This window comes from Cynoglossus semilaevis, chromosome 16, assembly GCF_000523025.1.
Source record: "Cynoglossus semilaevis isolate Cse_v1.0 chromosome 16, Cse_v1.0, whole genome shotgun sequence".
Lineage (NCBI taxonomy): Eukaryota > Metazoa > Chordata > Actinopteri > Pleuronectiformes > Cynoglossidae > Cynoglossus > Cynoglossus semilaevis.
In genome coordinates this window covers 6012896-6029852 of record NC_024322.1, presented here as the reverse complement: position 1 = coordinate 6029852, position 16957 = coordinate 6012896, and the positions used below count along the sequence as shown (strand labels likewise).

Here is a 16957-nt window from a genome sequence, read left to right as displayed (position 1 = left end):
GGTGCAATGTGATTTGGGTGGCGACTGCTGCCCCCGCGACCCGGTAACGGATAAGCGGATGAAAATGGATGGATGGATGGATATATATATATATGTCTCTTTATTTATAGACATTTATATATATATATACATAAACATATATATATAACTGGAAACAAGTGTTGCCTAAGAGTAAAAGACTGACCAAAGTTACCATCTGACCTGCTGGGACTGACCCCTGCCCATTTAAACTCTGAATGGATTTAATTTTACAAGATGAGTAATTAAAAAGTGGTAATAACAAACTTCATATCCAGAGGAATCCTATCGTTAGATGTCAGTTACATAGAAAAGTTACTTTTATCACTCGTGTTTTCATAGTGTCCCCTGACCTTGGGTCCACATTGGCTGTGGCCTCATCAATAATGAGGATGCGGTTTTTACGGAGGATGGCGCGGGCCAAACACACCAGCTGCCTCTGACCCACGCTGAAGTTTGAGCCTGACTCGGTCAGCAGTGTCTCCAGCTTACTGGGCAGTTCCTCGACCACGGCCTTCATCTGCACCTGTGGAGAAGGAGAGAAGAGAGCCCCAACCCTTCATTACTCCTGGATAAAGGCTTCCTGTGGGGACGTCTTTAAAGAGCCATCCAAACACACCCATTAACCGCTTGGCACAATGCAGGGCCAGGTCCACTGATGACCTTGGCCAGTGCTCTCTTGTGGCCAGCCTTTAGCTTTAATCCAGGCCACCAAACCCATTCAGGGACAGGACCAGGAGCTGAAGCCCTTCACTGTGGGGGGAACTTCATTCTGGTTGGCCTGACTGCCCAAACATATCTCCCCCAGTACTTTCAATGGCGCCCAGTTACAAGCCGCACATTTAGCTGGGCCCCATGGCCCTAATGGGATTTCCCCCCATGACTTGTGGCGAGCAGGGAGGCTGAATGGCAGCATTGTAACGGGGGAACAGAGGGATCCCCCCTGTGTTGGCGAGGGGGAATCATTCAGAGCCACGCTGGAGTACCTCTTGGAGTGCATTCCACAGGTCCTCATCTGTGTGCTGTCTGAAAGGGTCCAGATTCTTCCTCATGGTGCCCGTGAAGAGAACTGGGTCCTGTGGATAAATGGATATAAAAAGAGAAGGCCGTGGCCAGTTAAGATAATGACAAGGGGGACGATGTATGAAAGGGTTAAGACAGGCTTCATAGAGCACCGCTAGGCAATGTGTGAGGGGAAGATGTTCACAAAGGGGTTTGCTACACTTAGGAGCTCTATTCAGTGCTTTGAAAAACCATTATGGAAGAAGTTGATCTTTTTACTTGGAAAACCAAAGCCTCCGCACAGGTGTTGCTGGAAAAAAATATTGGGTTTTATCTGAGTATAAAACTCCAAAAACAACGTCATGTAATCTCTTTTAAAATACAAAGAGTTTTAAACAGTGGCTTCACTTGTATTTGAAATGTAAAATTGTGCGATGACCTTATATGATGTATGTATTTAAGTCAGCTCTCCCCTGGTTGAGCCACACAGCTATTTTCAAGAACATGAATAAAGCTGTTTATTACAGTGTGTAGGACAGATCTGGTGGTGAATGTACAGGCACTGTTCTGACCCGCCACTCTGTTTGTGATAAACAGCAGCGAGTCGGCTTCACCTCCTCGTGTCTGGATATTTATTTATAAATCCTGCTCCAACAATGAAGAGATTTACAAAACACTCACAAGGTTTTTCTAAGGATGTGGTGTGTGTGTGTGTGTGTTTGTGTGTGTGTTTGTAAGTGTAAGCAGCTCTTGATAAGGTTTTCATATGGCATCATTTTGGCTCTGTTTTATGAGTGAACAAACACAGGCTGTGCGTACCTTTGAAACATAATAGAGATTTTACAACACTTAAATGGTTATAATGAGCACAAAAAAAACCTGAAATGAGACGTAACGGTGTATCACAGCAATGAGGTGACGCAGAGCAACAAGCAATTCTCTAAACACACAACACTGATACTGTATCCTCACCCCAGTCAGTGCAGTGTGATAACTGCAGCCTGCAGGAGATATGGATCTGCCCTCAATCCTGATAGTTAGTGTTCACCTGGCAACTGTGAGATTAGAGCGGGGATAGAGCAGTGTCCTGCATTAGGATCTACGACTGTCCTGCCATCATTCAATCTAAGCAATGGACTTCATATTGCAGCCTCATTTACAAAGTCACCCAGAAACAGGAATACTGTCCCATTCGACTCGTTCGACTCCCGACATGGGAACAGAAACTTCTAGGGCAGTGTTGGCTTGGCATTAGAGAAGCGGTTTTAGGTCAGAAAGGTCACAGGTTCGAGTCCACCAGTTTGTTGACGCTGAGGTGCACCGTCCCCACACACTGCTCACCGGGTGCTTGAGCTGCCCCCTGTTCACCATGGTGATGGGTTAAACACAGAGGTCACATTTTGTTGTGTTCAGTGTCATGCAATACATGTCCAAGCCCCAGGGATCACACAGTTTTATTATTGGTTAAATTAAAATGGTATGATGACAAAAAACTGTCTACTACCTGTGACTTTTAACTGCTACACATTCCAATAAGCGTTTTCCTCTGTCACTAAAATTCCAGGTTGTCATTGAGCCAACTGAAGTCGCAATCCACACTACTTTTGAGACCCTCCTTAATTGAGGATTCAGTGTTAGTTTGGAGAAGAACTGCTTTGAAGCAAAGCCTTCCACAAAACGATTATGTGCTCCACCAATCCTAAGCCCTCTGTTTGCTTCAGAATTCTTTTCAGCAAGTTACATCCACATTCAATAGAAAACAGAACCGGTCCCTTTTAATGCCGTATGCTAATAATAAAGCTTATCCTAATCAAATCTGTGACTGACAAATGATGGGACTTCTCACTGACAATGTATGGTATATGAAAATGTAAAGCAACTGGCAGTTTTTATCTGCTTTTCTCCATGTGTAAAGTGAGTGAATATCCCATTATCTCTGGTGTCGAACAGAATAATAAAGATTTTTTTTTCCCCAGACGAATATTTTTAAATATTCACACATCTTCACTCTGTATACATTTGTAAAATTAGCAGCAGGGTGTAAAGAGAAACTCCTATAAAGCTGGTTAGACTTTGTGGTTCATTATGTGACACTGATTGGCGTGCAGTAAAAGTTGTGACTCCCAACCTGCCAGTGTTTGCTTTCTCTCCCTCTGGGAGAGACTGACAGGAGAAAACAAAATCGCATCAAACACACATCACATCCATCTCAAACTAGTTCAGACCAGAAAGTTAAACTTTATCGCAGCGCTGCCAGAGACCGATCAAATTCACAGAGGGGTGAAAAAAAAAGCACTAATGAATGTGTTTTTGGGCATTTTGGCGACACTGGAGAGATGTTTGAGACTTGGACTAACTAATGGTGAATGAGGAGACTCTGAGGATGGGGGAAGAGTTTGTCTAAGCAGCTTTCCCATGTTTGGGGGGGTAGAAGGCTAATCCTCTGTCAGGGATGGGGAAACTGCTCTCTTCACATTACAGGCCGTGGGAGTCTTCTCCCTTCCCTCTCTCCGCTGACACTCACCCGCAGGCTGGCATTTTCTTAATGCCGTATCAGTTACAACAAGCGGAAATAAAGTTAAACTGTCTCAAGGCATCCGTCTGTCTCACTTTCAGAAATCCCCTGAGTGATGACTGTAATTCTCCTCACTTGTTTTAGCCTTTTTAAAAGCCAGGCGTAAAAAAAAAAACAAAAACAGTCAAAGCACGAAGGTTTTTCTCCACAGTGATCATTTGACATTTCTCAAACATTTTGAAGCACAAAGCCCAACACTGGGAGTCAAGGCAGAAGTCTGAGGGGGAAAAAAAGGACAAAGAGTGCAAACGAAGAAATCTGACATTTCTCTACACAACAGCTACATCTAAAGTAACTCACCTGTGGTATTATAGACATTTTCTGGCGCAGAGTGTGCAAGCCAATTGTGGAGGTCAGGACACCATCAATCATTATTTTTCCCTCAGGTTCTGCCAGCCGGAACAAAGCAGAGATCAGGGAGCTCTTACCGGCACCAGTGCGTCCAACGATGCCAACCTGAAGTATCAGGGTAAAAAGAGAGTTATTTTAATCTGTCAGACCTCCACAAGAACCTAATAAAGTAATTACTGATGATTTGTTAACTGAAACAAATAGAATTTAAACTTATTAAAAAAATAATCAAATTTCAACATGCAGAATGAAATAAAACTCACACTATAATAATATATAATTTCAAAATCGCAAAATCACACCACATTGACAATAATTTAACAAAAATGTGATAATACCAAGTTGAGTGCACATAGTAATTTAGTCACCGTGAAGTTGTCAATAAATGATTAAATATATACTGTGTTTCAATTAGCTAGCAAAAACAGGTGAATACATTTAAAACGACCAACAAAAAAAAAAATTACATCAGGAGAAAATCAAGTTGTATTCCACCGGTGCCACACACAGCATCATGCCGTCATATACTGGCCTTTATATATGACTTTGCACAGCCACTGGTGAATTAATGTTTGCCTGCAAAAACCAAAACATACATTGTGTCTGAATATATCTAGAATGAAAATGAAAAGTTGCCTTTAATTTAAACTTACGCAATACTGCACATGTTTTGCTTTATTCTATTTATTTGTTTGAAACAGTGGGGCATAAAGAACTGTTTTTAATGGCAGAGGAGGGCCTTGTGTCTACAATGTTACCCCAGGACACAAGAGGTGCAGAATTGAACCTATCTTAGCCTCGCCAGGACTGACTCTGACTGCACGGGCCAAAAGGTGGAGAGGCAAAAAGGTTATCTGACACACAGTGGCTAGCCTAAAACAAACTGAAGAGTGACAGCAGTAATAGAATTCTGACTAATTATACTGGGACAATAGTTACACAGAAATAGAAAATAAATTAGAAAACATGAGCAGGAAAAAACACTGATGTCTGCCAACAACATAAGAATTAAATTACCTCAATGTGATTTGTTCTAAAAAAAAAAAAGAAAAAGAGAAAAAGAAAAAGAAAAACACACACAAATGTGGTGACGAGGAATAAATCCATTCAATGTACAGTAAATGTCCTGCACTTACTGTATAGATGCACTTCTGTAGTCCTGATGACGACTCAAACCACTTTATACTACAGGTTTTGCCATCTACCAGGTCTGGAATTGAACCCACACCTCTCAAATTGTGAAAGATCAGCACTACCCAACTGACCAACCAGCCATGATTAAATTCAAAACTGTCAAAGTCTATGCAAGTACTTATTACATACATGAACCAAATAAGGCTGTGGTGTCAGTTTTTTTTATCATCTTAGAGATGTTATGTAATAGACCACTGGTCAATGTTACTGTCCATCACTAGAGCATTGTATCTTGTGTATGACAGCAGTGAGAGATATACTGCATGTTGTACTGTTGGTGTTACAGTAGATGCAGGTTTCCTTGTGCGGGGGTGTCACAGGAACTGTCAGGATGCACAAAGCCTTTCACCCCCATGGCATGCTGCAGAGATCCCTCCCATGGGCTGTCAGAGCCAGAGGCTGTGCACTTATCAGCCCATCCATTGTGAAATCAGCCGCCCTGGCCAACCATAGCCATGCAAAATACACCCCCAGCATTAAACACAATTTCAATCATCCTCAACCATCTTCCTCCGCCTCAACCCACCCACCCCCCGCCCTCTCTCCTCTCCACCCCTCTACCTGGGCCTCTTCTCTCTGTGTAGTAAATAAACTGTTGTCACCATCAGGTAGCTCAAAATGCAAATTGGGAACAAATGGATCCACTTGAACGGTCTTAATTACATGATATGTATTCCATGAATCACAAATGGTATAGTCCTCAAAGTTAAGCTGCACAATATCCCGTCCCTTCAATAATTGATTTGAAAATAATGCGACACAAAAAAAAGAATCACACCACACCTCCTACACTGGCTGCATATGAACGTCAGTCATGGAACCGTGCACACCAGTAGGCCTGCACAGCTGGGAATAAAGACAAGAACCTTTTCTCTGGCTTTGAAGGCAACACTCAGGTTCTTCAGGACCAACGGCTTATTGGCGCTGTAGGAGAAGTTGACTTTGTTAAAGGTGATGGAACCATTCTTTGGCCAGTCGGGTGGGGGCTTTTTGTCTGTCTCCCATGGTGCTTCACTCTCCAGCTCTGCGTATTCGACCACCCTCTCCACAGATGTCATCTACAGTACGTTCACAATGCAAACAAGACGTGATTTAAAAGTAGAGTATGAGGGCACTTGGTAAAAACAAAAAACAACAAAATATATTAAATAGTACTTGACAACACAAAATAAAGAATAACACCAAATAATGAACTTACTAATCTCCAGCTAAACTCTACATACACATTTAAATAATTTAGAAGAAGGCATTAATTTTGGTTCAGATGTTTTATGATCAGAATAAACAAACATATTACACAATTCCTAGGTCAACTGATCTGATGTTTAATTGCCCTTAAAGCTGTAGCTGAAAACGAAGTCAGGAGTGACATGAAGTCCAGTGTTATTATAATTATACAGCTGCAACAGTAGGTTAAACCACTTACCATGTTCTCAACCTCTGCACTCTGTCTGACTCCCCACTGAAACATGCCTGTGAGTGTGACAGCGTAGGTCAGAGCCAGGCCCACTGAGCCTGGATCCAAATCTACAACATCAGAGAATTGTAAAATATCAGACACACAATTAAAAAGATCCATTATTTCGGCTTTTAGCACTAAAGTCTGTTTCAGTACCGTTTCTCAGGAACAGGCAGCCAAAAGCAGTGATGCTGACAAAGATGGAACAAATTCCATCGAGGCGCACTGCAAACCAACGAGACGTGGTCAGAAATAAGAACCAGGCTTCTGTTAACAAACACAGAGAGAAAATACAATTATAAATATGTTTACTACAGCAGTCTGAATGGTACATAAGAAAAATTAAAATGTTGTGAGTTGCTTCTAATTTCCATTTACCTGAGTGAAGATCTTGATGCTCATCGAACATCTGCTGAAACTGCTGCTGAGCCTTAAATGCACGGATTGTGCTGAGGCCCTGGAGAGACGATGACAGGTGGGAATAGACGGGACTTCTGGCTGAAAATAATACAATCTCTGTCAATCATTTGACCTATGCTTACATACATACATATAAACATTTACATGTTACCAACTTTTACACTTTTTTTTTTTTTTACAGTTTTACGTGAGAACTCACTTTCCCTTATTAGGATACGTAAGGCTTATATTATCAACACATTTGATGAACAGGAAAGGAACTCTTTCAGGGGTGGTGTGGTAAACTTATTATCAACTTTCTGTTATAGACGGATGGACACTTCTTTTATTTTAAATCTTGACATCCTGAACTGCTACAATTAAAATTTGGAATTACTAAAATACACGGAATGTTACCTTTATGACTCTTCAGTCCTATTGTGCCTCTGCCCTCAGGTGTTTTGGAGCAGAGGTTAAGCTTTACCTTGGGGCTGTAAAACGAAGCTCAGAGCAACCCAGTCATGCCCGTACAGCATTGTGGGTGATGTCATAAACTCCCACCTCTTGTGAAAACTGCGTGTGGCCGAGCTCAAGGCTACTGCCACCTTTAGCCTTTATGCTAATGACTAATGTAGTTTGCCTCAATGATCTATTAGCATTCCTCTGCTCTGCCATTGTCTTTCAGCTAAAATGGACACATCCAGAGCAAAAAGATTTACTGGTAGACTCCAGGCGCTTGATGTCCCTCGAGGTTTTCAGGAAGTAGCGTCTCAGAAAAAAGAAAACACCGAGCAGTGGAACAATAGGGAGAAGGATCCAAGGAATAACGCCTGCAGCTACAGCAACAACTCCAATGACTTGGAGGAGAATCTGAAACAAAGAGGAGAGATGTGGAACAAATATTAATTAGAACCAGAACTAAGGGCTCCAGTGCTGCTGCTGTGAAGGCCACCAGTGAGTTAGAGGAGAAACTTTTCAGCTCTATTTGTCAGCGACCTAAATGGACATACAGTAAGGTAACAGCAGGCTGGGACACTGAGCTCATGTGACTCACAGTGTGAAAGGAAAAACGATCGCAGCACTAATTCTCACTTAGTAACAGGTGAGAATTTACCACTTGGCCAGTGCACCACATATCCACGGCTCCCTCAGGCTTTCCCTTCAACACTTTTGGCGAGTAAGCCTCGCTGGCATAGCAGCCAGCCAACAGGCACAGCCACAGTGACTGGCATAGGGCTCTGGGAACCACACTGTGGGTGCCTGATCCATCACACTCCAACCACACAGCCCTCAACAACACAGTGACTCATCACCTGTCTTAGTGGCTCTGTGAGACACTAGGATCAAGATACCAGAACTGAAGGCAGTGTTTCTGATGGCAGCCTAGCAACCACATCTGTCTTGGGTGTAAAGAAGTAAAAAAACGTGTTTGATCAGACCCTTTTATAGTCAGAATGTTTAGGTAGAAACTAGAACTGTAATGTATTGTAATGTATCAAATGTGCTGAGAGTTCAAAGTTCACCAGCACTGTTGAAGGTGTACAGCTCCACCCTACAACAAGAGCTCTTTGCTACGGTATCGTAGCCAGACATAATATCAAAACAGACAGTTGTCGATGAGCAAATAAACATATTATAAGTAAAGCTAATGACACATAACACCTCTTGTGACCTGCCTGTCCCAATTAGATTTTTAGATTATTTTTTTTGCTTAATAAAAGTCCATAGATTGGCATCACCGTATTTAATGGATCATTTTTTAAACTCATGAATTTTTTTCACTGCTGAGATTTTAATTCCTTGTTCTAAGGTGGGAAACAATGGAAACAGAGACATTTTAGTTTGAAGGCCTTTGGATCCAAAACATTTTAAAACTGCCTGAATACACAATCTCTTGACACTTTAATACAATACGTGGAGATTAGGAGGTTAAACTAAATTTCATTAGAAACAATTTTCTGATGCTATTTCAATACAGACATATTTTTTGGTTAACTGTGACAATTCTAAATGTACCATAATCATATTCACACACCTGGCTTATGCATCTTTTCTAAATCAAATTCTTTATATTTAATTTTTGAGCATTTTCAACACTGAAACAGTTGTGACAAATTACATTTTAGTGCAGCTGAGGGGCACACACAGACACAGGTGAGCTCCAGGCAGCGCATCTTTTACTTAGACAACATCTTATCTAAACAATTCATCTAAAGTATGCAACTACTCAGATTTTTGTTGCAGGGTTGAAACATATTAAACACATTATGCAAAGTTCAAGTACTTCACTTCAAACCTTGAATCTCCTAGAGATTTAGTACTCAGAAATGGATGCAACCTTCCACAATCATCAGTGAAAAACTGGAACACAGTAAAATTACTGCTGGTTTTAGAAGTAACCTTATAATCAACAGCCTTTGTGGTAATTAGGGCTAATTATCCGTAATTATAGGGACAGAAATTCATTATCTGAAGGAAACAGGAAGAACCATGTTGAATAAAATATGGAATAAAAAGTGGACTTTCAAATAGGGCCTCTGTAGGTGGGTAAATCAAATGAATCTGAGATGTGTACAGTTTGTAAGAAACATATCCCCACAAGAAACATACTTACATAAATTAAACTTAAATACTCTAAATATGTCAATGCTAAAATGTCTGAGATCAAGTCTCTTCTAAAATGAGTGCTGAAAAATGTGACACGAGTGTTAGATAATAAAACTGAAGCCTCGCACCCTGAAATTAGACACATCCTAAAACCTGGATCCTAAGACATGCTAGATTAGGATGATAGGGTTACCTGCAGTGGTCTCCTGCCCCGACTAGCCCCGACAGATTTTAAATTTAATTTGGCAACTTAATTGCAGATGTTATCACCATATTTACACACACACATTTAGGCATGATCAGCATCAGTGCAGTTCTAAGATGAAAAGCTACACAATCCCATCTGCAGTACAGATAGGAGGGTATTACTAGTCCAACCATTGCCAGTGGAACTATGACAATCAAACCAGTGACAGTGAAAGCTACTGAGCATTACTGATCCCAGGAATTTCACAGTACACGTTTTAATCTTGGTCTTGATGGAAGGCGACCAGACTGCAAATAGAGATGGTTTCACATATGGCAATTATTGTATGTCATCAAACAGACTCTCGAGAAATGCAAATATGAACCGAACAAGCGTCTTCAGAGCTTGGTTTTTGTCTCATTCTCCTGCTGTAGGTAAGTGACACTTATGACACTGCTCATTTATTTTGATTGGTTGGTTAATTTAAATTATAATTAGGCCCATTTGTGTAGGGACATCGAAGGTCCGCATGTGGCTAGTTTGTCTGACAGCGAGGTCATCCGAGGGGACAGAGGAGGAGCAGGAACCATTAGATTGAGGAGACTTGCCTTCTTTTTGCTCCCAAGGGTCTCTGTCGCCAAGGCCCCTGTTTGATGTGATCCCTTTTGCTTGGTCTGGCACTTATCACGTCAGCATCGGGAACACCGCGCCCCCCGCCCACACTACACACAGATGACTCCTGATAAATGGTTCTCCACTCGTTCAGACCACATCCATATCTCCCATGGAGCCACACAGGAACAGAAACCTCCCAAAGCCACATCCCCCTGCACATAAAAGTGGATAAAAGGATGAAAGGCTTTGTTTACAAACAGCTTAAATAAAGAATTACCACTAATTGCGCTTTAGCAAGAAAAGAAAGCTACCGCACGCATGTGATTCAATCACTCAAGCAAAGTGGGCACACCGCTGTGTCCAAAGACCATTCAAATCTCTGCTGACCCTAATTGCTTTATTTTCTCAACGATTCTATCAGCCCTTTGATGTCCAAATAAATGTAGAAAATTGAAGTTAATTGCTATATTTGTGCGCAGCGATGATAGCGACTCTTGTTCCACAGCGGAAAATAAACACTTGCCTTTAATTAAACATCCCCCTGGACACAAGCACTTCAGTGCGCTTTTCACGACGCCTTTTTTCATCCTTCCTTTATTTACTGTCAGTGTGCAATATTTGCCGGTGGGAATGACGAGCAAACAAAAACAGGAAACGAGGAAAATGTGGGGTAAATTAAATTCCTCAATAGAAGTCCTCTGTCAACACTTGGTGGGGTTTTTTCTGTTTTGTTCCACACTTTTCATGACAGAGGCGCACAAAAAGTTGCAAGGGTCAGTGGTACTGAAACAAAACGGGGCTGTTCCACTTGTGGTCTGGAACAAAAGAAGTGACCCAATCCATTCTACGATGTCCCTGGGCTTTATTTTGGCATTAAATGCCAAGATGCTGTGGCCTTTCTTTGAGGGAAATGACTGTGGACACCTCCTTCACATTTTCCCTTTTCGGGCCATTTTCACTTCATAATGCTGCAGTCAATGTGTTTTGTGTGTGGTGAGGAGGGTCTGACACATACTGTGGTGGTCTCAGTCGCTGTCTACATTGGTGGCTCAAGTAGTCCTAGGATTAGGCTTTTGTGTGCTGTGAAAAGGTAAAAGAAGTCACTTATTTGGGCTCAGTCAAGCTGCTGATTTCCAACCCCATTTTGGAAATAAGAGAAAGGCTTTGAAATGCACTCTCGCTCTCTCTCTCTCTCTTTCGCCCCCTGCTTTTCTTTGTACAAAAAGATAAATCACTAGTGTCCAGTTAAGTGATTTATTCACTCATTTCTCTTTCTTTTAGTTCTGACAACAACATTAACCTTTATAAAAAAAAAGCAACAGCACCTTTTATGCAATCACTGGCTCATAACAAAGCACCAAAGATGTTATCAATACCAGAAAAAGGCAAAACTCAAGATGGGATTGAGGCTTTTCTCTGCGAGTTCCCAGGCTCAAACAACCTGACCCTTCTGTCTGAGTCAGTGCAGCTGAGGTGATGGACCGCAGCATAATGGAAGACCACACATACACACACGGGAAGTTTTTGCTGGTCATTGCTCACCATGGAATGACCGTATGACTTATTGTTTAGTTGCCAGTTGAGCACACCAAAGAACAAAACACACGGCTATTATTTTTTGACCAACCGGAAAAGTTTGAATACTTCCCCAAATATGCAAAAAAGTGTATATATATATATATATATATATATATATATGTATATATGTATGTATGTATAGATAGATAGATAGATAGATAGATAGATAGATAGATAGATAGATAGTATAAACTTGAGTTTGGTAGTTTATTTAAACTTTTGATTTGTAAACAATCAGAAAAAAAACGTTTTTTTAACTGTGACTAAATTAAAAAAGTTAGAGATAGAAATTGACAGCAGTGATGTGGTTTAAATATTAAGGACAGATAAATATTAACCTGTCAGATTTTAAGATATGAAATGTCTTTTTCCTGAACTTTTGCTTCAAAAAAACTTCAAAAAAAAAAAAAAAGTACTTTTCCTTGCAAGATAGTAAAGAACTGTAGCCTCTTGCTATCTACAGGTAATATCACAGTGTAATGATTGACGGAGTCTGGATTCATATTTGAATGAAAAGGCTGAGGCTGAGGCATAAACTGCTGCTGAAAGGTCATGAACTATAGGCATATCAAACGTAGCACTAAATTATTGTCATATAGAAACAAAATTAAATGTTTCCTCTGCATTTAAACCCTCAAACCATTCCTGCAGTGCAGATGATTACTTTCAAAAGTGCATAGATTTTTATTTTGCTCTGTTTTTCTGCTCTTTTCTATCCTTCTACATTTTACACAAATTATGGAATAAGTAACTACAGAGCACCACTGCGGACTCCTCTCTGGGCTTCCCCTTTTGTGTCATTTGTGTTTTTCCACCATGTGCAAGGCGACAATGGCATTGTCATAAAACAATAGTGAAAGGGGATTTATTGCACAGGCTATACACTTCCACACAGGACCATCTCCCGTGTTTCTCAGGCTAACCTGTGTAACGCCTGGAGCCAATGCATTCTTCATTTCTTCTGTCATCAGAGCGTTAAAGAAGCAAAGAAAGCCGGTGAAATCCCATCCCGCAGCACTCACAATTACGTCAGCAGTTCTCATATCCCACAAAGCTACTGAAGAGGCTGACAAACAATGTGCCCCGGTATAAAAACTCACACTACCCACCCGCCAGTGTTCTTAGATAATAGGCTTTTTTTCTGTTTTTGTGTGCCTTCTGCACAAGGACTGCCATGCACCACACACACAAATGTACAACTTTCTCCTCATGTGTTTACTGCTGTGTTTGACTTATGTGCTACATTTGGCAAGAATGTTGGTGTTTATGAACATAGAGCATGGAGCTCCCCTTTTTTATATAACATACTGTTCTATCCTATATACCATAGCAATACTGCCTCCTATTGGAGTTTGCTTTTAGACACACACATTTTTGAGTAAAAAAAGATAGAATGGTGAAAACTAATGACAGTTTAACAAAAGTGAATTATTTTTCTAGAGGGTTGTCTTTTTTCTTTTCACATACCTCCAGCTGATGAGAGGAGGTGAAGTCATCCTTAAAAGTAAAAGTATTTGTCCAATGAGGCCTAAGCATAAACATCCTGACGAACTCAGTTTGCATGAAAGCCCAAAACACCTCTGGGAGGAGCTGTGGACCCCACAGCAAGTGATGTAACTTGGTCAAGAGCCGTCACACAAAATCCCACTGTGAAAGACTCCTGAACTCACCCCTCATTGTTCCAACCTGTGGCCTCTGTGAAAATAGAGGCAACCCAGGATTTAAAGGTCAAGTCCACACAAAGGCTGGCAGACCCAAAAGCCTGAGGTGTTTTTAATTGACATTTCTGTCTTTGTCCTTTGACCATAAAGGGGAGAGAGAAAGAGCCCCCCTTTTAACCCATATAATAAATAATTAGGAAATTAGACCTGTGAAAAAAAATCTGACTCTGGAGTTTAACCAGGTTCACACCGACAGGGGGAATCCCCTTTTACAGGCAGGTTTGGGGTTGGAGCAGAGAGGCTGTGGAGTGCTTACCTCACCATAAAGGAGGACGTTCTGTTGCAAATCTCTGCTCTGAAGCAGTACCTCCCCATAGAGGGAGATAAACCAGTTAGGACATTGTTTATGAAAATTCACTTTATTCTCTACTGACAACCATTAAGACAGCAACTATGGGGAAATGTCCCTCTGTGAGTGAGCAACAATAGTCGGGATCAGCGGCTTTTCTGCGTGGCTAATACTCTGGTAAAAGAGAGTGTGAATCTTCCTTCCTGGAAGCTTTTAAGAGTCCTAGATGACATACACCTTTAAATAAGAGCAGAAAGCAGCACAAACAAAAGTGCTTTGTGCACAAAGTGCAAGCTTTGTCCAGTGTCACAATCACCTCCCACTTGCAGCTGCAAAGAAGGACCAAAAGAAACCACATCCACATATCACACTTAGCCTTTTAACACCCTCCATTGTTTACTTTGCAGTACTTTTTTACTAGAAATCCTAATCCCAAAATGACCGCTATGGCATGGGTGCACATCACATAGTATGTAGAACAGTTTGTCATCTTATGTTCAGTCATGACCTATTCTACTTTCGCTGTTTCTGGTTGTACCTTATGGGCTTTCTACAAAGTTATTATTTTACTCGTGCCATTATTCACCTTATTATAAAAATGAGGGGAACTATGGCAGACAAAAAGCTTTTGTGGGAATGATCTTTTGTGCTTTCAGCATTTAAGAAGGCTTTTGTCTACTGTGAGATGGGTATCTGCCACAAACATCACTCAGGCATTGTGGAGGGGGGATTCGTTTTCACCATGCCTTTGTTCTATTCTTTGGCCCAAACCAAGGAGCCACGCCTGCTCCTCTACCTCAAATTGTGCAGCGAACATTCCCTTCTTTGTGGCGTTAGGTGCATGAGTTGGCTCATCTCCGCAGGCTTTCGTGGGAGATAGCTGTCATGATGGCAGGGTGGCACTTGGTAACCCAACCTGGTTATGCACCAGGGTGGCCCTTGGCGACCGGCTCTGTAAGACGTCAGTGCCGCAGGTGAAATGCTCTTATAGCAACAAGTCCTGCACTGGATCAGTTCCAACTGACCCGTCCACTTCACCTTTTAACGCACTTCCAGTTCCACTCCTGTGTGTCTGTAGGTTCACACTATTCCTTCTTGCCACTTTCCTCACCATCTTTGTCCCGCACTTCTCCTTTCCACCGACTGATTTCCTCCATTTCTGAGCCATAATCCCACAGCCTTTATTTTTTACCTCTTTGGTTCCTTTCTCTCTCCCATCACTTGCTGAGCAGTCTCTCTGAGGATGCCGTTTCTGTTGTGTCACATTGAGAAAGCCACGCCCTGAGCCTATGTGCACACTTATATTAAATCTGTGCAGGCGCTGGGCCACGCTGGCGGGTAATCCTACAGTAATTGTTTCCAGATTAGGAAACCCAGGCCACAATGCAGGCTTACCCAGGCATGAAATGGCCTCCCCATGCAGCAGTGGTGGCGAACCAGACCTGCCGAGGTGACACTCACCTGTGTAAAGTCCGAATACGTCCATGGGAGCAGGGAGTCCAGGTAACCAACGTCCTTTGAAAACCTGTTGAGGATTCTTCCTGGAAAAAGAAACCCAACATAAATGAAAAGATCAGACACATTTGACATGTATTAGAAGAAAACAAATGTAAAGAGGATTTTTTTTCACTACATGGAAAAGTGGGATGCTCAGTATATTTGTGCTGCATTAGAGAACAATCACATGTGAACGTACGTATTTGTGTTTTTCTAATATAATTCTAGGTTAAAACACATGTTTGCTTTAATTTCACTCTGTGTAACCTGACTATGTAGCAACTGTTGCCAAGGTTTCTTCTATTATAAAAGAAGAAATAGAGAGTGATAACAGATGGAAAAATACAGGCCTATCTGGATTAAACAATGACTCAGTATTTGTCTGGTGTTTTATAAAGACTGCCCTACTCTTGGCTGAATACATGAGGGAAGCTTTTGTTTGAAAACAAAGGGCAACAGAAGCTGCGTACCTGCCTTTTATTTTCTGACTGGCAGTGTTAGTGACGTTGATTGAGTTGCCTCCAATCTTCTCAGGTGTTCATTATTTTTGGCTGGCGTGTAGCAGGTGCCGTGGCAGCTTTTTATTGTGTGGTCTAAAGTAACTTTGCTCCCATTTGGCAAATAAGATTACTCTCCAGCTGGTTTCGCAGACTTCTTACAGCAGGGCCAGTGATGGCTCACAGCGGTAAGGCAGGCAAGACGGAAAGAATTTTAGTTCTCTCTGTCTTTTAGTCAAACCGTTTGTGCCAGAATCACAGCAGCACGGGCACATCTCAAACTGAACTTATGGCAATAAACACAGAACATGGCAAAAAATAATGTGGTTTGTGTCCTAAATGTTTACACATAAGGCATTCCTTACTCCCTGTGACCTGAAGGGTGTGGTAGTTTTTCACAATAGCTTTAATTTCTAGAAGATGAGACTACTGTAAAGGTCTTCTGACCGGACTTCCCCAAAAGAGGAAGAAGCTGAGGATGTGGAGGTCAAAGAGCAGTACTTCAGCTACAAGGTTTCTGTGGCCCACGGGTCTACAGGTCACTGAATGATTTAGGTCAAGGGTAATAAGCCGTAGGAAGGCTTGGTGTCAGATTTCATCAGCAGGGATGCTATACTCTCATTACTTTAATCTTCCCTTTCTTTAGCAGTAGTTCAGACACTGAACTTGTTTTATCAAACACATTTGTTTTTGATTAAAGGGTGTAGTTTTGCACATGTGATCAATATTTCAGAATGATTTTTTTTCAAAAGCATTGTCACAATAATGTTGAAGGTGTGCAGCACAACAAAACAGAGGGTGCTCTAAATTATATTACACATAATCTTTATAATTTGCTCCATAGGAAAGTATATTTCATTCTGATAGAAGACTGTACTTACATATAGCTGAGCACTTTACCCATAGAACAGGGCTTTTAAAAGCTTACATTGCACCCCGAGCAGGCCGCAGGCAAGACATGCTATCAC

At 41.5% G+C, this 16957-nt stretch overlaps 1 protein-coding gene across 8 annotated transcripts in view; it reads right to left on the bottom strand.

Moving 5' to 3' along the window:
- LOC103391835 (multidrug resistance-associated protein 4) overlaps positions 1–16957 on the bottom strand; it is a 49527-nt gene that overhangs the window by 14133 nt on the left and 18437 nt on the right. For 5 of the 8 annotated variants that reach the window (XM_008328270.3, XM_017039814.2, XM_008328271.3 and 2 more), the window contains 9 exons: positions 15457–15536; positions 7718–7868; positions 6978–7097; positions 6756–6866; positions 6567–6667; positions 6007–6198; positions 3896–4051; positions 1005–1094; positions 372–544 (listed from right to left, as the gene is read on the bottom strand). In XM_008328270.3, coding sequence (XP_008326492.1) covers positions 372–544; positions 1005–1094; positions 3896–4051; positions 6007–6198; positions 6567–6667; positions 6756–6866; positions 6978–7097; positions 7718–7868; positions 15457–15536 — 1174 coding nt within the window. Of the gene's footprint in view, positions 1–371; positions 545–1004; positions 1095–3895; positions 4052–4413; positions 4523–6006; positions 6199–6566; positions 6668–6755; positions 6867–6977; positions 7098–7717; positions 7869–10410; positions 10620–15456; positions 15537–16957 lie in introns of those variants that run through there. The other 3 variants (XR_522826.3, XM_025063959.1, XM_025063960.1) reach the window with 3 other exon arrangements.